Raw genomic sequence first — 22,051 nt, forward strand, 5'->3', positions numbered from 1 at the left:
TGTCCATCCTAGACATGCTAATACATCAAGGAAGGACAGTTGTATTATATTCTGACCTCATTCACAGTGAGGGTGGAGAGTCGTGTCCAGCACCTCCCTCTGCTGCCTCATTTCACTCTTGTTTGTGCAAGAAGAAATGTGGAGAAGTGAGCATCAGTGAGAGAAACACAGTTTTGCGCAAGAAGAGGGAACTTGTCTTTGCTAAAATCTTGAGGCGAACTTTATGTGGTAGTTTTGCTTTTCCCACAGGTTTCTTCATCTTCAGAGGGCCTTTGGACCTGTGTGACCACTATGCCCACTTACACAGTGACTGTGTCCACAGGGAGCCAGTGGTTTGCGGGGACGGATGATTATATCTACATCACACTGGTGGGCACAGAGCGGTGCAGTGAGAGAACGCTGCTGGATAAACCTCTTTACAACGACTTTGAGAGGGGAGCGGTAAGTGATGTTACACTGCTGTAGAGCTGTGAGGACGACTGTGTGACAAATACATCCATTTTTATGTTGTGATGAACTGTGAGCTCAAAATGATTGCACACAAACACTAAGATGGAGTGTTTGCATTTGAATATAAAACAGGAAGAAGAACTTGAGGTTAATTATGTTAGATAAAAAATAATTTCATTTTGGATGATGGACAATGGGACTATAAAAATATTTGCTGCTGTGAACATGAAGCAGACTTTTTTATTATGGAATTGTTATCATTTATAATGTAATTTACTCTGCTCAGAAATGTGTGGCAGTCCTTCTTCAATACCACTAAGGTTTATTTTTGACTAATTAAACTTTTTTTTCCCCAGAGAGTGCAGTGACAGACACACACCTTTTGTTTCAAATTACAAATAGAGCTTAAAGATAATGAGACAAAAGGAAATTTATTAATAGACCTGACTTCACATAGAGTTTCACGACAAAGACAAAAGATATAAAATCGAGACAATAAAAAACTAACAAGCCTACAAAGTAGAGATTAAATCAGGTTTTAACCAATTAATTGTGATGCATTCTTTTGCTCTCCCATCCATATCCTCTGGTGTTAAACCCAGAATTTGATGCAGGCGAGAGAGATAGAGACAGTAACACAACACAGATCCCAAACACAGCTGTTTGCATCATGTAGCTCCGAAACAGCTAGAAATGGCAAAACCTTTAAACATGATAATGATTTGTGAGGTGGAAATGTATGCGAGATGGAAACACGTCCCATAATGTGGCATAGTGAGCTACAAAGGTGTTGACAGAAATGCTGCAGTAAAATTTGCATTAGGGCCACTTCTGGCTGCAAAATCATCATAAATACATGTACAGTATGAAAAACACATTTCTTTACACCTCTCTGCCCTTTCACGTGCAAATGAGGAAAGCCTGAGGCAGAGAGAGCAAACCTCCCTGCCCTTCCATGCGCCTGGACAGAAAGCCTAAGGCAGGGAGAGCAGCAGTAAAGACTTCCCAGGAACAGAACAGAGCAGCATCAGTGACAAACAGAAATGATATTGATAAGTCAGACACAGCATGAAAAGGAGGAGCTGGAGTGGGGGCGGGTTGCAAAGCAGCTGGCAGAGGAAGCAGCAACAGTAGGCAGGCCAGAGCAGTTTCAATAGGGCGTCCTGAATGAGATTCGCTGACTCCCTTCCATCAATCAGCTGCTCCATCAGTTGATTGGGCTGTTTGAGATCAGCTGATGTAGCTGGGATGTGAGCTGAGCCTGGGTGGGTATGGTTGCCAATCTGTGTACCACAGTTTCTCCAGCATTTATTCGAGTATGTTGAGCCCATTTTTGCCACTATTTCTGGTGTCTGAAAACATCTCATCACCACCTTCCAACTGAACTCCCTCCACATATTTGAGTTGGTTACCAAGTGTGCATCAATGCATACTTCCTCCTTTTTGTCCTGTGGTATGTGTTTCCCATCTCCTTTTTATCTGTAGTGTGTTGTCATGAGTCATGCTTGAAAATACCAGATAAAAATAATCTACAGCTTTCTTGTCCCCATTTCCTGTTTGTCTTTTTATCAAGAACTCCTCCATTGGGATGGGCTCCAAAACTCTATTGCACTCCTTATGTTTTGTTACAAAACTCCTTAATTGTAAATATCTGAAGAAGTCTGATTTAGGAAACATGTGTTCCTCTCTTAACTGTTCAAATCACTTACAGGCTGCTGTGATCACAGAGTTGGTGTAGATTCATTTCCACCCATTTTTGAAACCCTGCATCTATATGGGAGGGGGTAAAATCCTTTATACATCCAGTGTTGGTTAACGCTCATATTGCTTTAGGCAATCCATTGACCTGCCTTTTAAAGTCGGGTAAAGTATCAATACACAATTTACTTTCCATTTAATATTCTTTATACAGCTTTTTTTTTTTAAATGAAATCCTATTTTGCCATTAATATTAAGATCCTACTTGCTACTGTTGCCCTGACATTTAAGTTGGAAAAAGACATTTCTTGAGCTAAATAATCTGTTTTTATTACAAGATAATATAAAATGTTAGTCACATGTTAGCGACCTACAGCTTTCTGTTGTCAAACTGGTTCTGCAAGCCCCTCAACCAATGAAATTCCACATCTTGAGTTTATTTAAATCCTTTTCAACTAAAACAACTAGAGATTAATGAATAAATAAACAGTAAGTAATCATTTTGAAGCTGACTGAATTGTATCTTTTTACACTGACCCTTTTTACATTCATTATTTTGTACAGTTCCTGTATTTATACACTAAAAATGAAAGAAACAAAACAAAATATATATGATTATACATACCCAAAAAGACCCAAACAGATTTTTTTTGTCCTATATTAGGTAGGATAGTTTGAGCGTGACTGAGGGACAGAGAGGGGGAGGGGATGACGTGCAACAAAGGGCTGTTGGCTGGAATCAAACCCATGGCCGCTGCAGCAAGGACATTGCCTTTTGCATATGCGATGCCTGCTCTTCCCACTAAGCCACTGGGTGCCCCTCAGTTTTGTATTTGTTAATCTTTTTATTTTTATTTTAAATCTTTTAAGTGTATTCTGCATTTTCAAGTCATTTTCAAAACTTCCGCAAATAAACTCCTTTGACTGTTTCACATCTTTTTTTTTTTCTTTTTTTTTGCATATTGTGATAATTCTTGTTTTTGTAAACATGCAAGTTCCTCTTACTTCATACTGACTCACTGTAATTCTGGAAGCATCTTATTTTGTACTTTATACATTAACTGTGCAGTTTTAAAGTTCACCAAATCTCTCAATTTTAGAGCATGCAAGTTCATAAATAAATTGTTGGGTCGTTCATGATAATCAGCTCTGTTTACAAGTCTTATTGCTCTCTTCTGTAGCATAAAATTAAATTAGTGATGGTTTTGTATAAATTTCCCCAAACCTTCATACAGTAGGTCATGTATGGAACTATGACAGTGTGCACCACATGTGCCTGTATCATGTGTCATTCATTTTCTTTACATAACACTTATGTTTACATGTACACAAATGTATTTCACACATTGCTGTTTCTCCAGCACATGATTTATTTAGCCACTGACTCAATTTCAGGTGGATTCCTATGACGTGAGGGTCGGGGAGAACCTGGGAGAGATTGTGTTGGTGAAGATCGAGAAGAAGAAGTACTGGGTGCATGACGACTGGTACTGCAAGTACATCTCAGTCAAGACCCCAGATGGAGACTACGTGGAGTTCCCCTGCTTCCGCTGGCTGGTGGATGACAAGGAAGTGGTGCTGCGGGATGGAAGAGGTACAGCAGGTCATATTTTTTTGTTTGTTTGTCTCACAGACTGACTGCCTCCTCTTTGTTATCAGTCAGTCTGCAGCACAAGCTCTGCTCCATCTGTCACTTTGTCTATTGTAGCACATCTGCCTCAGGATGACAAGACCAGCCTGGTCAAACAGCACAGGCAAAAAGAGCTGGACATCAGGAGAAAAACCTACAAGTGAGTTCACTCTACACATCAGTTTGTGGTTGTGTGTTATAGGAGACTGCTCACTAACATCTCTGCTGTCTTTTATAGGTGGAAGGAGTGGCAGCCAGGCTTTCCTATGAGCATAGATGCCAACAGACACAAGGACTTGCCGCGGGACATCCAGTTTGACAGTGAGAAGGGAGTGGACTTTGTGCTGAACTACAGTAAGGCGTACGTGCTCCCTCTAACAGCCTGCTGTAATAAAGCTTTTACAGGTTTGCAGAAGTTGCACAGACAGCTGATGCCTCTCAGTACAGAACACAGTGAGTCAGTGGAGCTTTAACCTCAGAGGTGTTTTTCAATGCAAAACCTTCATGATGCCACGATGAGAAGCTGAGCTCCAGCCTGATAACATGCTTCTATTTTCTGTGCTCAGATTTCCTGGAAAGACAGAGGCGTCATTGTGTGTTTATCACCAGGGACATTTGCATTGCACTTTGATGCAGGCGAGAGAGATAGACACAGTAACACAACACAGATCCCAAACACAGCTGTTTGCATCATGTAGCTCCGAAACAGCTAGAAATGGCAAAACCTTTAAACATGATAATGATTTGTGAGGTGGAAATGTATGCGAGATGGAAACACGTCCCATAATGTGGCATAGTGAGCTACAAAGGTGTTGACAGAAATGCTGCAGTAAAATTTGCATTAGGGCCACTTCTGGCTGCAAAATCATCATAAATACATGTACAGTATGAAAAACACATTTCTTTACACCTCTCTGCCCTTTCACGTGCAAATGAGGAAAGCCTGAGGCAGAGAGAGCAAACCTCCCTGCCCTTCCATGCGCCTGGACAGAAAGCCTAAGGCAGGGAGAGCAGCAGTAAAGACTTCCCAGGAACAGAACAGAGCAGCATCAGTGACAAACAGAAATGATATTGATAAGTCAGACACAGCATGAAAAGGAGGAGCTGGAGTGGGGGCGGGTTGCAAAGCAGCTGGCAGAGGAAGCAGCAACAGTAGGCAGGCCAGAGCAGTTTCAATAGGGTGTCCTGAATGAGATTCGCTGACTCCCTTCCATCAATCAGCTGCTCCATCAGTTGATTGGGCTGTTTGAGATCAGCTGATGTAGCTGGGATGTGAGCTGAGCCTGACATCGTGTCCTGCCTGAACTAACGCCATGCTCAATTTATAGTTGAATATAATAGAAAGCATTTTTTTTCTTTAAAAGTACACAAGTATACACACAGTTTTTTAAAAAAAGAAACATACACAGCAATGTGTTTTACATTTTACACAACACCTTAGTTCTTACCCTGACAAAAAAAATAGTGCAGTGTCTCAGACATCAAACACATCTCCTCTATCTTCATCACAAAGATGTAACGTGTTTGCCATTTCACTCAACCAGAAATCATACAAAGTCCACTTTCCACACTTGCAAAATTAACTTGCAAAATAAATTTTTTTGTTTTTCAAAATCACAAGTTCAAATAAAACAGCCATTTTTTATACTTATTGGCAAAAGATAAGGAGCTTGATGCTCCAAGGATGGTTATGAGAGGATGTAGGTCCCAAAAGCCTCTGAGAAACAGTGAAAGATGCTTTTCCAGTTTGTGTAAAGTTTACTGCATGAACAGAGAGAATGTGTCAAATTACTGGTCATAGACTCACATAGATTACAAACAGATGAAACATCAGTAAAAAAGCTGTGTAACTTTTTCCTGAAATAACAATTTAAACAGTATATGTCTGACACTGGCTGAACAATCATGTTCTTTGACTTTTCTGATGTGAATATGGTGTGGAATATGATGATGATGATGATGTTGATGACGATAATGATGATAACCATGAATTTCCAGAATAGAGAACCTGTTTGTGAACCAGTTCATGCACATGTTCCAGTCCTCCTGGAGTGACTTTGCTGACTTTGAGACGATCTTTGTGAGAATCAAAAACACAATCTCGGGTCAGTCTCACATATATTATGTCACATTTAATTTAATTTAATTTAATTTAATTTAATTTAATTTAATTTAATTCCCTTTTATTTTATTTTGTTTTATATCATAATTATTTTATTTTATTATCCAGAGTATGTGATGCAGCACTGGAAGGAGGACTTCATGTTTGGGTACCAGTTTCTAAACGGCTGCAACCCTGTAATGATCCGTAAGTGCACCAAACTTCCTGACAAGTTCCCTGTCACTCATGAGATGGTGTCTGTCAGCCTGGAGAGGGAGCTGACTCTGGAGCAGGAAATGGAGGTAGACATGCTCATGTCTGTGTCTGTCAGTCTATTTATAAGTTCCCAAAGAATTCTCCCACTATGGCACAATGTGAATCAGTGTTCTGCCTCCAGGCAGGTAACATCTACATAGTAGACTACGACTTGTTGGAAGGCATCAGCCCTAACTGCACAGACCCCTGCACACTGCAGTACCTGGCAGCTCCCATCTGTCTGCTCTACAAGAACACCCAGAACAAGATCCTGCCCATAGCCATACAGGTGCATGTTGAGCAGCTGTGTGTGTTACATCACGAGGTTAGCTGCTCAGTATAAATCCATTAACCTCTTCTCCCTGCTTCTCCCTCATCCTGCGTCATTTCCCAGCTTGGGCAGACTCCAGGTGAAGACACCCCAATCTTCCTGCCCACTGATGGTCAGTACGACTGGCTGCTGGCTAAGATCTGGGTCCGCTCAGCCGACTTCCAGTACCACCAGACCATCACACACCTGCTCAGGACTCATCTGATAACAGAGGTGTTTGCTATTGCCATGTATAGGCAACTCCCTGCTGTTCACCCTCTATACAAGGTAAAACTCTGACGCATTAAACGAGGGAGTGATTCATTTGATCGATTGATTGGCTCATGGACTGATGTTTCCTCTCCCAGCTCATTATCCCACACATTCGTTTTACCATTGCTATCAACACCAAGGCCAGAGAGCAGCTCATCTGTGAGTGTGGCATCTTTGACAAGGTGAGTGTGTGGATGTGGATACAAAATTAAAGGGGCAGTTACCCCCAAAATCAAAAATACATATTTTTCCTCTCACCTGTAGTGCTGTTTATCAGTCTAAATTGTTTTGGTGTAAGTTATTGAATGATAGAGATATCGGCGATAGAGATGTCTGCCTTCTCGCTAATACAATGGAACTAGATGGTACTCGGCTTGTGGTGCTTTAAACGCCAAAAAATACACTTACAAAACTCAACAGCAATGTCTCTTTCCAGAAAGCATGACCCAGTTACTCAAGATAATCCTTAGAGCTTGTGGTCAGCAGTTTCATGTTCAAACTATTTTCTTTCAACTGTATCACCACACAGAAGGAATGATGCATCTACTCATGGAGGAGGGGTGTTTACATGAGAGTGCGAGATCTTGGCTGAGTTGTAATATTAGCTAGCTCAATGGTGCTGAGTGAGCTAGCAGAAGATGCACGCTTCCTTCTACGTGGTGATACGGTTGATGGGTGTAGTTCGGTACAAAGAAAAGACAAACTTTACAAACTCAACGCAGTCTTTATTTTTTTCTGACACTTCATTTAGGCTTTTATTTTTCAGTTAAAATGCAAATAATGTGCTGGAAAAGGAGGAAAGCCCCCAAAAGGCCAGTTTACTTCCTCTAAGTAAATCATATTCGGAAAATGAAAATGTCAGAGCCACATGTAGACAGTTTCTTTGCATTTAATTAGCCATTCAGTAATGGACACTCAGCAGCAGTCATTAGCTGCAGGAGTAATGAGTGACGTGTGTGATTATGCTTTATATTCTCCATTTTCATCAAGGCGAACGCAACAGGTGGAGGTGGTCACGTCCAGCTGGTTCAGAGGGGCGTGAAGTCTCTGACCTTCAGGTCTCTGTGCTTCCCGGATATGATCAAGTCCCGTGGTGTGGACAACAAGGAGGAGCTGCCCACCTACTTCTACAGAGACGACGGCTACAGAGTGTGGGAGGCCACCAAGAGGTGAGGAGCAGCTCTTTTTAAGAGTTTTTACAAACAGCATAGATGAATAGTTTGCGTGTTTGAAGGAGAGACAACAGTTGCGGCAAAGGACAAACAGCATGGGAACATTTGTGTGTGAGAGAAAAGTTACAGTATTTTTTTTATTTCCTCTATACGTGACTTCTGTCCTATTTTCTCTCTGGCAGTTTTGTGTCTGATGTGGTGAACATCTACTACAAAAGCGATGAGACAGTGCAGGGAGACGAAGAAATCCAGGCCTTCGTTAAAGATGTGTGCAGCTTCGGTATGCAGGACTTCGATTACTGTGGTGAGTTCTCATTACAGACGTCCTGTTGTATAGTTCTACTTTTAGCATTGCGAAAACATTCAAAATACAGCAACAAACCAATATGTAAAGTTTTTATTTTCTCCAAGGAGAGAAGTAGCTCACTCAACCTTCAATATTTTATTAGTGTAGGATTTTTTGGAGAGAACAGGTACGACAGGGAACAGACAGCATTACAAATTCAAATCTGTTCAGTCATAGACGAATGGTTTGAGAGTGAAGACAGGAAGCCACAGGAGTCTGATGGTGTCACTGCCTCAGTGCTGTAATGCCTTCCTGCATTTCTCCATTACCTGCATTTTGCAAGGATCTTTTCACAGCAACCAGGAAGGCAGAGGTGATTTTGTAAAGATTTAGGCTCACTTTGTCAATTCAATCTGTGTACAGAGTTTCCCAAGTCTCTGAAATCACGCGAGGAGCTGATAGAGTATCTGACCGTCATTGTGTTCACTGCCTCAGCTCAGCACGCAGCGGTCAACTTTGGACAGGTAAGTCATCGACAATCAGGAACCCGACATTCAATATCTTTATTTTAAAAACTGATTCACAGTATGGATGAGTGTTCATTCACTGTTCAGTTCAACATAGGGTTTGTGTGTGTGCTCACATGCACACAGACAGTGGTGGAGGAAGTACTCATATCTTTGATCCTTGAAGTGAAAGTACCAGAACAACAGAGTACAAATACTCCACAACTCCTTCATTCACTATCCAGTTTAGGTACAGAAGTAGAATCAACAAAATGTACTGAAAATTTCAAGTAACAGTACGTGTTCTGCAGAAACATGGCCCATACGACTGATATATTATTATAGATGACATTAGTGGAATGATGCATCAGGTAAGTCTTTAGCCAACATTTGTATGTGGGGCCCATGCAGATGGTAAATGGGCTAAAAATGGGCCCCATATGGGATTGTCTATGGGTTCCACCATGGCCACATGCCAGTTGCCCACATGGTTGGATTTAATCAAGTGGGCCCCACATAGGTTATGCTCGGTTTACCTGGGTACCAAGTGGGTATGAACCCAAAAAGCATATCATCAGGAGCCCACTTGGGTAAACTCATCCATGTGGGCAATTGGCATAGGGCAAGTGTGGAAGCTGGGCCTATTTTTCCATCCATTTATAACCCACATGGGCCTCCACATACAAATGTTGGCTGGGTAGCACGCACAGTTGTTAGTTTTAACCAAAATACTTGATATATGATTAGACAGTTTGATCCCGTAGTTCCCAGCATTGGAGTCAACCCCCTCCAGGGTGTCACAAAATGAGGTGATTAAAGGAGCACTTCACCCACAAAATGATCATTTGTATATTGATTACTCACCCGCATGCCTCCACGGGGTACGAAGAATCCAGAAATGGAGGAAAATTCTTGATGAATTGGAGTGAAGGGGGGCCACGTTTAACAGCAGCAAAACTATATCAAAACATCAGTTTACAAACTCTCACACAACTCATGCAGTACAATCCAGGAGGTAGAGCGGTTTGTCCACTAATCAGAAAATAGGCATTTCAGTCCTTCAGTCCACATGTCAGAGTGTGCTGAGGCAAGATACTAAACCCTCAATTGCACCTGATGGCTATGTGTGTGAATATGTATGAATGTTTAACTGAATAGCAGGTGGCATCTTGTATAGAAGCCTCAGCCACCAGTGTATGCTTGTGTGTATGTGACGTAGTGTTAAAGCAGCATTAAAATGCTTTGAGTGGTCGGAAGGCTTAAAAGGTGCTATACAAGTGCAACACCATCCATTCCAATTTTCGGTTAAACCATTATATTTAAAACACTTCCACATAAGGGTAGCGTGCCTGAGCAAGGGCGTGAACTCTGCTGGTACATTTCAGTTAGGAGTCTCAACTAGACACTGCTTTTTTGTAAGGGACCATAAGATGAATGGTTGGATTCCACTGGTTTAATCTTTAGCAGTGTGTTGTATTTTCTAGACTCATCTTCTGTAGAGTAAAAACTACAATATTTGCCTCTGAAATGTAGCGGAGTGGAAGTACAAAGTAGCAGGAAATGTTACTCAAAATTCTGCTTAAATAAATGGACTGCATGCACATGCTGTATATCTTTGTGAACACTGTGTAGTATGACTGGTGCTCCTGGATCCCCAACGCTCCATCCACCATGAGGAGGCCCCCACCCAACCAGAAGGGCCTGGCAAATGTGAACTTGATCATCGAGAGCCTCCCTGATCGCGGACGTTCCAGCTGGCACCTGGGGGCCGTCTGGGCTCTCAGCCAGTACCAGGAGGCCGAGGTACGGAAAGGGTACTCTGTGTCCAAACAACACGGGCAATCACTCGCACACACACACACACACACACACACACACGTCTCCGTACAGCCTGGGCTCTTTTTAAAGATCGGCCAAGATAGTTTGATGCAGACTATACTTTTCTTATTTCCTCTAGAAGCTTTCCTCCACTCCAACATGTGCTTATTTCCTCGCAGCGTGCCTCCTGGCTGAATGACCTGTCTCCTCTCTCCCCCTGCAGCTGTACCTGGGCATGTATCCTGATGAGCACTTTGTAGAGAAGCCAGTGAAGGCGGCCATGGAGAGGTTCAGGAAGCAGCTGGCAGAGATAAGCAGCTCCATCAAGAGGAGGAATGAGGGAAAGAAGCTGCCGTACTACAACATGTCCCCTGACAGAATTCCAAACAGTGTCGCTGTTTGAGGAATAAAATCCGGCCTCTACTTCATATGTTGCAAATAGCACATCGAGAATATATCTGAGCTGTCCAAATATGCTGTGAGAAACCTACATTTGTCACCCGAGTGTGGGGTTTTGTGTATATTTAAATGTGTATGTGCTGACGAAAAAGCCAATTTGCCATCCTCAACTTTGCTTCTTAAATTTTTTTTGGACATTTATTTGTGTGAAACTGGTCAAAATGTTGTTGCATTGAGTCAGCAAATAAAACATTTTCATTTGTAGCTGCAGTGTGTCATTTCAAACTTTTTTTTTAGGAGTGCAAAACAAAAAAATATGTTAAACTGCTTTACATCTAATAACACTAATGCAACATTAACCTGGCCACTTTATTAGATACTCCTTGCTAGTGCTGGGTTGGACCCCATTTGCCTTCAGAACTGCCTTAATTCTTTGTGGCATAGATTCAACAATGTGCTGGAAACAGCACACAGTTGCTGCTGATTTGTCGGCTGCACATCCACGATGTGAATCTCCCGTTCCACCACATCCCAAAGGTGCTCTGTTGGATTGAGACCTGGTGACTGTGGAGGCCATTGGAGTACAGTGAACTCATTGTCATGTTCAAGAAACCAGTTTGAGATGATTTGAGCTTTGTGACATGGTGCGTTATCCTGGTGGAAGTAGCCATCAGAAGATGGGTACACTGTGGTCATAAAGGGATGGACACGGTCAGCAACAATACTCAGGTAGGCTGTGGTGTTTAAACCATGCTCAGTTGGTACTAAGGGGCCCAAAGTGTGCCAAGAAAATATCCCCCACACCATTACACCACCACCGTTGATACAAGGCAGGATGGATCCATGCTTTCATGTTGTTTACACCAAATTCTGACCCTACCATCTGAATGTCGCAGCAGAAATCCAGAATCATCAGACCAGGCAACGTTTTTCCAATCTTCTATTGTCCAGTTTTGGTGAGCCTGTCTGAATTGTAGCCTCAGTTTCCTGTTGTTAGCTGACAGGAGTGGCACCTGGTGTGGTCTTCTGCTGCTGTAGCCCATCTGCTTCAAGGTTCTATGTGTTGTTGGATCCCCAGAGAACTGCCGCTCACTGGATATTTCTCTGTTTCAGACCATCCTCTGTAAACCCTAGAGATGGTTGTGAGTGAATATCCCAGTAGATCAGCAGTTTCTGAAATACCCACACCAGCCCATCTGGCACCAACAACCAGGCCATGTTCAAAGTCACTTATATCACCTTCCTTCCCCGTTCTGATGCTCAGTTTCAAATTCAGCAGGTTGTCTTCACCATGTCTACATGCCGTAAATGCATTGAGTTGCTGCCACATGATTGGCTAATTAGATATTTGCATAAACAAGCAGCTGAACAGGTGTACCTAATAAAATGGCAGGTGAATGTGTTTTGTGACACTCTCTCATTTAAATTCAGAGCACAAGATTTACACTGGAAAAAGACACAAAGCGTTAAAAGTAACTTAATTTTTATTTGGTTGTTCTTTTTTTAATTCTACATACTTTGTTCAATAATGGGAAATTAAACTGAAAACACATCGATATTTCTTTTAAAAACATAAGTACTTTTTACCAAATTCTTTACAGTTACTATTCCAAAGAAAATTCACAGACAAACTTGTGGAATGATATCATAAGACAGGGGAACAGTCATACATGTTCAAGTCCAGTCAGTAGTAAACAAATGTAGCTTTATGCAAGTTACACGATTCCCAGACACGATTAAATGGAAGCCACAGGGTAAAGACAGACGGGTAAAACTTAAAATACTGGGACAGTGATGCTGAGAAAGAACTTTTCCTTCTCAGTCAATGTGCTGCTCAGTAGGATTATAAACAGAAGAAATGGTGATAGAGAATAAGAAAAGAAAAGCTGCTCTCAGAGAGGAACATGCGTGCTTGTAAAGCATCCTAAAGTGGCCTCGAAACTTCTGTCTCAGACTTCATGAAAGGAGCCAGCTCCTGTGAGTAGAAAGTAAAATCTTTAATCATCGATCTCACGTAACTACACATCTAAATATTTAATGTTGTTTTTACGTGAGAAACATAGAAGGTTCAAATCTAATGCTGCCGTTTATATTCTTAATATTTAAACAAAATCCATGAAGCAATTTAAAAAAGCGAGACAGAGGAGCAGATATTCACGTCAAGGTCGAGCAACCAAACTTTTTACAGCTCTAAAATCTGAAGTGCAAAACAATGAGTGAATTGGTGATGTGGTTTTTAAGCCTGGGAAAAAAAACTTAAGTGTAAGTTGCATAAAATTACTAATGAAAGTTTTTTTTATGAACAAACTGTACTCTGTTTTCTTTTAAAAATAAATACAACACAAAATGAAGAAATAATCATTTTATACCCAGAGGACACCCTGGACATTAAACACCATTACATAACTATAGAATAGAATAACAACAAAAGGGTAATTGCACTTTTTATCTGTCTAATTGCACTGAGCCTCGTGGGTATCAAAGTTTCAGAGAAGCTTCTCGTTCACTAGATCATAATCCAACTTGACACACAACAACTCCCTCGGCTCATATTATGTATTAAAATCATATTAGACTCCAGATCTCAAGTCACCGTGGGGCATATACACAAGTACAGTATGAATTGTTGCAAAAACAAAGCGCTGATTTCATTTATTGCTGCTGCTGCCGAGCAGTAATTGTCACATATTATGTTGCTGGACCATCGTTCGTTCACAGACAGTATACTGGTATCAAAGACAGGTTTTTAAAAATGTGTGTGTTGCTGGAATGGCTGTAAGGCTCAACATGAGCCCGGCATCGCTGTGCTCCCACATACACAAAAGCACTTACAATGACTGTAAGCCCAAAACACATCACCCTGAGAAATCAACTGCGGCCTACCTCAGACCGCACCGTCAGCTTCTCACCAGCAGGTGGAGCTCCAGTCAACTCATCAGTGAGACATAATGCAGACTGTGTGTCACCAGCATAAAAAGTATGAATGTGTTGCATTGGTTTAATTGCAAAAAAAAAACAAACTGCCATCACTGATGAATAAGATGACCAACAGGGATTTAAAAAATGATCCTGACAGATGAAATAATGCAGTGACACTATTTAAGCTGTGCTTTCTTATAGAAATGGGAAAAAAAAGAGGTGCTAGGATACCTCATTTAAGCCACATAAGGCTAGATGTGGGGAAAACACTCAATCAAATGGGAGGCAGCGTGCTGGCAGTCTTGTGATTAAATTCTAAAATAGACACTTCACCATGTGATAAGAGCCTGGTGAGAAGAAACAAGACACTTTCGCTGAAACTGAGACTCCTGCCTGCCTGAAATGCTCAGTAATTATCCAATACGTCACATCCAAACATCACATCTTGTGCTCTGTGCTGACTTGTGTTAGCATAACTACAGGGATGGATTGTAGATGTGCAGGTCCTGAAACTGAGCAGTCAAATGTAAACACACTCGCTTACAGTCTGCCTGTTTGTTAGTCTTAAATATCTTTAGTGTGAACCGATGCACTGCCTGCACAGTGGGAGCAACAGACGGATTGAGAATAGGCAGCTGTTGATTTCTCAGGGCACATCCCGTGACGAAGCAAACAAATCAACATGTTAAAAACTGCACATGGAATATCACACTGTAAATACTGTGTCATTCGCATGATAGAAAAACATGAGCGACGTTGTTTATGCCCAAAGGCTCTCATAATGTTCTCAAGACACGGAAATTATCTCGCAATTTCCTGTGACCAGTAGAAAATGTTTTTCTTTTTGTGTATTTTATTCATTTTTTATCGTTTTTTTTTTTAAAAAGTTTACATTCTCAAAGCCTTCAGAAAGTTCATGTTGGGGGTAAAGAAGTCGTGTGGCTGGATCTTCCATTATCTGCATTGGAGCTTTGAGCCTGGCGTCGTATTCATAACTCATTTTGTCTATTTTCACTAACACACTCAAACGTTTCTCTCACCGCGATTTTTTAACCCCCCGATTCCTTTTTTGTCATCCATGGGAGGGTTAATATATATGTGTATGAGGAAACGTCAAACAAAACAGGAGTTCCAATGTGCTCTCCCCCATGTACAACATATACAGTAATTCAGAGTAAAGAAACCAAAGGGTAAGAGGACGGGGAGGGGGTCTGTTGTGGGAACTAAAAAACAAAAGTGCTTCGATGCATGTCCAGATCAAGGCCTGGTTGGATACAGACCAGCTCGGAGCTGACAGACCAACAGAGATGGCAGTAGCTGGAATGTTCCAGAGATCCGATGCGCGGCGCTACATACTGATCCATGGCAGGTTAGCCCAAGACTCACAGGAGGTAAAAACAAACAAATCTAACAAACCCACAAGCAAAGACACCACGCATCAGACGTGTAGACCTCTGGAGCCATTTGTGAGTCTATTTGTCTCAGTCTTGCTCTCCCAGACGTGTACATACAAATGTGTGTGTGTGTGTGTGTGTGTGTGTGTGTGTGTGTGTGTGTGTGTGTGTGTATGCGTGTGTGTGCAGAGTGGTGTGCTCCAGGCCTCTTCAGACATTCACAGGAGTCAGTAAAAACAGTCCGGCCCTGGGAAAGGAGAGTGTGCATTGGGGTTGCAGGTGGAGGGAGGGATAAAGTCTGATAGGAGGAATGTGCAGAGAAGAAGATAGTCATGGTCTGTCTGTCTCTGGATGGAGTTTGGGGAATATAAGACGAGCAGAGGAGGACGGCGGGTCAGTCTGGGATCAGAGGGAGGGGAGTGTCTAGTCGTTTCTCAGTCACTGAGCTTTCCCATGACGGCTGCTGTTCTTCACTGTGGGCCTGTTTGTAGCATGAGTAGGACAACCAATGGCATGGACCGAGCGGTCAGACATGAAGCACCTCCATACTGTAGTCCTCTGTCTCTGTGTACTGGGAGGAGTTTGTGTCTGACTGGGTGGGCGCCAGAGCCTCCTTGTTCTCCAGGCTTGGCTCCATGAGGGGCGGCTTCTCCAGCGCCAGCTTTTTACACGTGTCTGGCCGGTTCTGGACGTATATGACCCGGTTGTAAGCCTTCAGTCTCCTCCATAGATGGATGTAGACTTTGCACTGGACGTACATAAACACCAGTCCGCCCGTGAAGCCGATGGCCACCACCACCAGTTTGGTCCAGAAAGGCCATTCCAGGATCCCTGAGGGACAGAGAGCAGACAAAACAGAAACATGTCAAGACTGAAGAAAATACTGCCAAATAAAATGCAAATCACTTGGGAAATAATGGAGTTTAATTTTGTCTTTGCACCAATGTGAGAATGTTTTCTGATTTTTCAGACATTTAATTCACTGAATCAGCCAAAAAAAATTGACATTTCCAACCGCTTGTCATCCATAAACACGTTTCTTCATTGATTTTCCAGAAAATGCACTACATTACATTAACATTGTGATATAAAACTAGATTTACCATAATAGAGGATTTAAGCTTTTCACAGCTTTTAGATTTGATCTGCAGTTGTAACTGTTAAAGGGACAGTTCACCTCAAAATCAAAAAGACATATTTTTTCATCTCACTTGTAGTGCTATTTATCAGTTTTGATTGTTTTGGCGTAAATTACTGAATGATATCAGCCGTATGTCTGCCTTCTCATGAATATAGTGGAACCAGATGGCACATGGCTTGTGGTGCTCAAAGCGCCAAAAATATACACTTGAAAAACTCAACAGCAATGTCCCTCTCCAGAAATCCTGATCTAGTTACTCAAGATAATCCACAGGCCTTGTTGTGAGCAGCTTTATGTAGAAACTATTTTTCTTTCACTTAAACTACACCCACCAACCGCATCACTGCGCAGAAGGCAGCATGCATCTACTCATGGATGAGAGGCTCATGTTTGTGACAGCATGAAATGTAAACATTAATGTCCTCCTAAACTGAGCTGTAACATTAGCTAGCAGTAGATGCACACTTCCTTCTGCATGGTGATTCGGTCGGTGAGTGTAGTTCACTAGAATGAAAATAGTTCCTACATGAAACTGTTTACAAGGTCTGTGGATAATTTTGAGGAACTGGGTCATGATTTCTGGAAAGAGACATTGCTGTTGAGTTTTTCAAATGATTTTTTTGGCACTTTGAGCACCACAAGCTGAGTGACATCTAGTTCCATTATACTGGAGAGAAGGCAGACATCTCTACGGCTGATATCTCCAACACTCTGCAACTCACACCAAAACAATCTAGATTAATACACAGCACTACAGGTACGTGGAAAAATCCTATTTTTTGTTTTGAGGTGAACTATCCAATAATAATAACTAACATCAATAAAATCAGATGTATTTTTCATAACATTTTTATAACAAATGCTGGCAGCCTAGTGGCTCCTCATTTCCTATCATATCTCCAATGTCGCTGTCTAATTAAGGCAAAAAATGTCTCCCAAAATAATACTATATAACAGAAAGGACAAATGGCTGCTTGAAAAGCGGGAACAACACCACTAAAACACTACAACACTACAGCAGGCTTTACAGGATGATTATTTGTACTAAAGTTGCTAAACTGTGCTAAAATATTACTGTGATCCCCCGAGGCAGTTGCAGAATTTCTGCAAATTGCAAACCCTCTGAAACATGAGGCTCCAAGTAAGCGGTAAAAAAAATTTGCAGATCGGGGAAGTGTAAATATTTGTAAGAAGCTGCAGCGCTACGAGGCAGAAAGGGGATCTTCAAACACAAAACAAAAAGGGAAGAGAGCAAAAAAAGTCTACTTTCTTTGAAAATACAAAAATACACAGCTGACCTGCAACGCTTCAGTCTTTTCATGTCTGCTATGATACTGCAGGTAGTTTGAGTTATAAATGCAGGTAAGGTCCACAACTGAATAACTGGATCCTACCGTCGATGATAGAATAAGTATATAGAATGAAATACAAAAATGCCTCATGTAATGGGAGGAGTACAGATTCAAATGTATGATCAGTATGATGTTACGCTTGTACACTTTCACAAGAAGAGATTAACCTGTCGTTTGTTGTGTGAGGATATGGCAGTGAGGTTTGTCACAAGGTATAACAAAGAAAATAAATCACAGCATGTTCCTCGACTCGGTGTCTGTCTGCATTCATTAGGTGGGAACATTCAGTGAGGTGGTGTGCATAAAACTGGCATTTAAGGGTGAAGAAGCATTATCTTTATCCTGGTATCAAGGCAGAGGAGGGAAGGAAAGGGGAATAAAGTGCAGTTGGAAAAGAAGTGGACACAGTGGACAGAAAGGCTGACGGGGAGAACACAATTTGAAAGTCAAAAGGTCAAAGTTGAAATGTTTACCTGGGATTTTTCCGGCTGCATGAATAAAGAAAGTGTAAGTATCATGTATTACCAAAGACACACAAACAAATTGATAGAAAAGCGCAGGAAATGAAAGTCAAATATAACAGTTGGATGTAAATCATCATGCAATCATAAACAATAAATCTGCTTCACAAATCAAAGTAAACACTGGAGAACATTTCAAGGTGTGTTAGATCTAACTGCTGTAATTTGTGCGAGCAAATTGGGAGAAAAACATAACAGTGGCTCTGTGTAGCTTGGCAGAGGACAAACAGGACTGGTGAGGAGCTATTTGGCATCACCATGGCAATTGAACCTGACAGCCCTCAGGGACTCTAACAAGTCTGAATCATCAGGTCAGGCTAAACAGGCACAACCTGCTCCTCCATCTGTACTCTGTCTCAGAAGCACCAAATATGCCAGAGAGGAGTGAGTGGCAGCAGACGTAGCGCCAGCGGATGATACAACAGCTCATCATTAAAGCAGTCTTCTCCATTTTTAGCCCTGATAGCGAGAGCATGGCCCTCTGAGGATGGCGCCGTCAATCTGTCAGTAACTCAGTGCTGCTGAGTACTCTGGTTAAGATGGACGTAAGGAGCAGTCCAGGCTCTGGGGGGCTGCTAAAGAGGCTTTTAAGCTCTGAGTCACGTCCTCCTCCTATTCTAATGTTTTAAAAGCCCATAATGCCCCACTGACCACTCACTTTTACAGTTTATGGTCAGCAGCAGGTCAAAGTTTGGTACATACACACAATACTGTGGCAATATCTCAAAGGTTATCATGTAACAAGACAGCCATCTTGTTCTATGGATTCAGCACATACGAGTAAGAGATATAAACGAAGTAGACATAGCCTCCTGGTCTGAAAAGTGAAGCTGATGTGAGAGTGCTTAAAACCTGCAGTCTTTCTAGTCACCAGCAGGGGGAAACTGGTTGCAAAAATGTCCAGTTGTATTGAAGTATATGAGAAAATGACCCTACTTCTCACTTGATTTATTACCTCAGTAATCATTTCCCTAACGAGTCGATAATCTCAATCACTAGTTTCAAGTCTTCTTAAATACAGCATCATGTTCATTTTTTAAAATTATGTTCAAATTTAAAGTAAAATAGACAATAAAGCAGGCTATGTTTTAATTTGGAGCTACCTTGTAATTGACAGGTTGCTACCATGGTGCCGTGTTAATCCGCACAGAGGCATAACAGTGTGTCTTTTCAACACCTCCAACCACTTATCCAAACATGATTGCTTCTGTCTCCAAAAACCAAGATGACGACGGCCATAATGCAAAACTTGAGGCTTCGAAACCAATGGGTGACATCACGGCAGCCACGTCCACTTCTTTTACACAGTCTACGGTTTCAGCAAGATGCATCCGAAAATTCCTTAAAGGAATAGTTAGTCATTTTGTCAACTATTCATGTTCAAGTTCTCTTCTCGTGCTAGATGAATAGATTGCTACCACTCTTATGTTTGTAATAACAAAGAGGCTACATTCAGGTGCCAGTTACTTAGCACAAAGACTGGAAACGGGGAGAGGCTGCTGGCTCTGCCCGAAGGTAAAAAAAAAAAAAAAAATTACCTAACAGCACCTTTAAAGCTCACTAATTTACATGTTATATCTCAGGGAGGGAGTGTGAGTGCTTCAGCAGTGGAACAACAGTCTGTAAAACGTTGTCCATTAGTCACGGCTATCTGAATACTAGTTTTAAATATCTTACATGATGAGGTGCCTGTCAGAAACTATGTGAAAAAAAGATGTGAAATGTATGTGAAATGAATTTAACTAATTCATCCAAACTGGCATGTGAATGTCATCACGTTAGATCAAAGTACAAGGATCAAGCTCAGCTAAACCTGGGGAAAGCAGAGGCTAATCAATGAAGCATACAGGCTGAATAGGCTGAAAAAGCTCGAGACCAATTTGGAGCTGCTTTTTAGATCCATAAAAAAGAGCTCTGTGGCAGCTGATGATAGACCAGACAACTAGCGGACGCATGATTTGTCCAGGGGATGTGAGTGGCTGCAGTGAAGAGACATCTGGATGTCCGACACCATTTAGAATGGAGTATTACAAATTTTGGCACATGCAATCTAGAGATAAACGGTGTCTGATGTGAGGAAGAGCACATTCTCTGGACTAACCACAGATTAAGTACCTGAGCAGTTTTCCTTCCACATTTATAATCCCTCAGCAAACATATGTTCCTGTGCGCATGTAGATTTGTTACCTTTGGATAGAGCCAGCCAAGCCTTTATGCTAACTTAAGCTATCTTCATATTCAGTATAAACACATGAGAGTGGTATTAGTCTTCTCATTTAACGCTGGGCAATAAAGCAAAAAAGAGTTGTAGCAAAAATGTCAAACTATTCCTTTAAATTGCTTCACAGAAATAAAATATTAAGATCAGTGTGCGTTTAGACTTTAGACTTTTTAGCTGCTGCTGTCACACAGCTGCCGGTCCGTACACTCTTTGTTACTCCGAGTCATTTTCTGTGGCACACAAGCACACAGTCATAAAAACAACCACAAACACTTTTATCCTCCAAGGACCTTTTGAAGTCTTATCATTGCAGTGACCTTCAACTTGGTCATTTTAATTCACACCATGCACACAGAACTTGATCTCACCCCTCTTCAACAAGTAGGCACGAACCAAAATCACCTCACTTTGCAGTAATAGCCTCACTATGAAAGTCTCAATCTCAAATTGGATCTTAGAAAGATATGTAAATATCTACTTTCAAAATCTCTTTTCTTTTATCTCTTTACTTTCTCTTTTATGGACTACAGGTCTGAAATCAAAGTGAACTGAACTGAAAGTCCAAAAAAAAAAGAAAAAAAAAGAAAATGTACAGACAGAAAATTATCCCAGCACACTCTTGTTCGTGACTTTGATGCCCACTGAGCTTCTGCAAGTGAATTACGCCCACATACATTCCAGTCTTAGAAAACATTTCACACCACATTCACACCGCTGAAATAACACTACAGTTATGCAGATTTGTCATTAAATACTGTACATGAATGACTCGGAGACGGCGGATGAATGGATGACATCTACCAACACTACATCTAACAAAGACAACAATGTTCCATCGATGCTTCTGTGCATGTTTGTGTGTGTGCTTCCGAGTCTGTGCTGACCTTGTTTGATTTCCTCCGCTGTTCTGTCGATGAGGACGTAGAGCGACCACACCACGCAGGTGATGGCAATGACGTGGAAGGTGACCGAACACATGATCTTCCTTCTCTCGCTCGCTGTCATCTGTAGCTTCTCCCACTGCGGCAGAGAACAGTAGAGGACAAAGGAAGGACATTTGAGGAGGTCAACAATATATTCATACACAAGGATGGAAGCTTTCAAACACACACTTAACACTTAAGGCCCAGACACATCAACGTGACCTCAAAGAGCTAGCAGTGACGATAGTTATTTTGCCTCATGTTGCCTGTGTCTTGGCATAAAAAAGGTGCACTTGAATACATCACAATGACTACAGCCAACGACCAACGAGCATGTACGTTCTGCGTGAAAGAAAATAACTCTCATACCAGGAAGCAGCAATGGTCTGTATCATGAATGTATTAAGAGACCTGGATAAAGCATTGGAGGCAGCATACAAAATGCCACATTAAAATTACCAAAGTTGCTTTGATCTAACACCCTCTGGACTTGAGTCATTTGTTTGCTTTCCTCAATTCCATTTGTTTTTCTTGTGCACTAAGCTGAACTGCCAATCAGAGTGATTTCATTCACCAATGGGCTCCGCTGTCTCTGATGCCGATTCAACACACTGAATCAACAATCAAAACAGACTAGTACCAGCAGTGCAGGACACACCACAAAAACTAGCGCGACAGCCGC

General features: G+C 41.6%; 2 protein-coding genes across 7 annotated transcripts in view; one reads left to right on the top strand and one right to left on the bottom strand.

Annotated features, from left to right (window-relative positions):
• The first annotated feature begins 120 nt into the window (after positions 1 to 120).
• Positions 121 to 11,162, top strand: alox5a (arachidonate 5-lipoxygenase a). The gene is made up of 14 exons (XM_049600404.1): positions 121 to 441; positions 3,544 to 3,742; positions 3,857 to 3,938; positions 4,017 to 4,139; positions 5,777 to 5,883; positions 6,009 to 6,181; positions 6,277 to 6,423; positions 6,529 to 6,732; positions 6,813 to 6,899; positions 7,708 to 7,886; positions 8,072 to 8,193; positions 8,599 to 8,699; positions 10,314 to 10,484; positions 10,723 to 11,162. Exons 1-14 carry the CDS (start codon positions 292 to 294, stop codon positions 10,900 to 10,902), a joined length of 2,025 nt encoding a protein of 674 aa, XP_049456361.1. The 5' UTR covers positions 121 to 291; the 3' UTR covers positions 10,903 to 11,162.
• A 1,202-nt stretch (positions 11,163 to 12,364) lies between these two features.
• The window catches only part of marchf8 (membrane-associated ring finger (C3HC4) 8), a 111,257-nt gene continuing 101,570 nt past the window's right edge, over positions 12,365 to 22,051 (bottom strand). For all 6 annotated transcript variants that reach the window (XM_049599774.1, XM_049599773.1, XM_049599771.1 and 3 more), the window contains 2 exons: positions 21,331 to 21,466; positions 12,365 to 16,042 (listed from right to left, as the gene is read on the bottom strand). In XM_049599774.1, coding sequence (XP_049455731.1) covers positions 15,738 to 16,042; positions 21,331 to 21,466 — 441 coding nt within the window. In that variant the 3' untranslated portion in view covers positions 12,365 to 15,737. The remainder of the gene's footprint in view (positions 16,043 to 21,330; positions 21,467 to 22,051) is intronic.

Source organism: Epinephelus fuscoguttatus, linkage group LG16, assembly GCF_011397635.1.
Source record: "Epinephelus fuscoguttatus linkage group LG16, E.fuscoguttatus.final_Chr_v1".
Classification (NCBI taxonomy): domain Eukaryota; kingdom Metazoa; phylum Chordata; class Actinopteri; order Perciformes; family Serranidae; genus Epinephelus; species Epinephelus fuscoguttatus.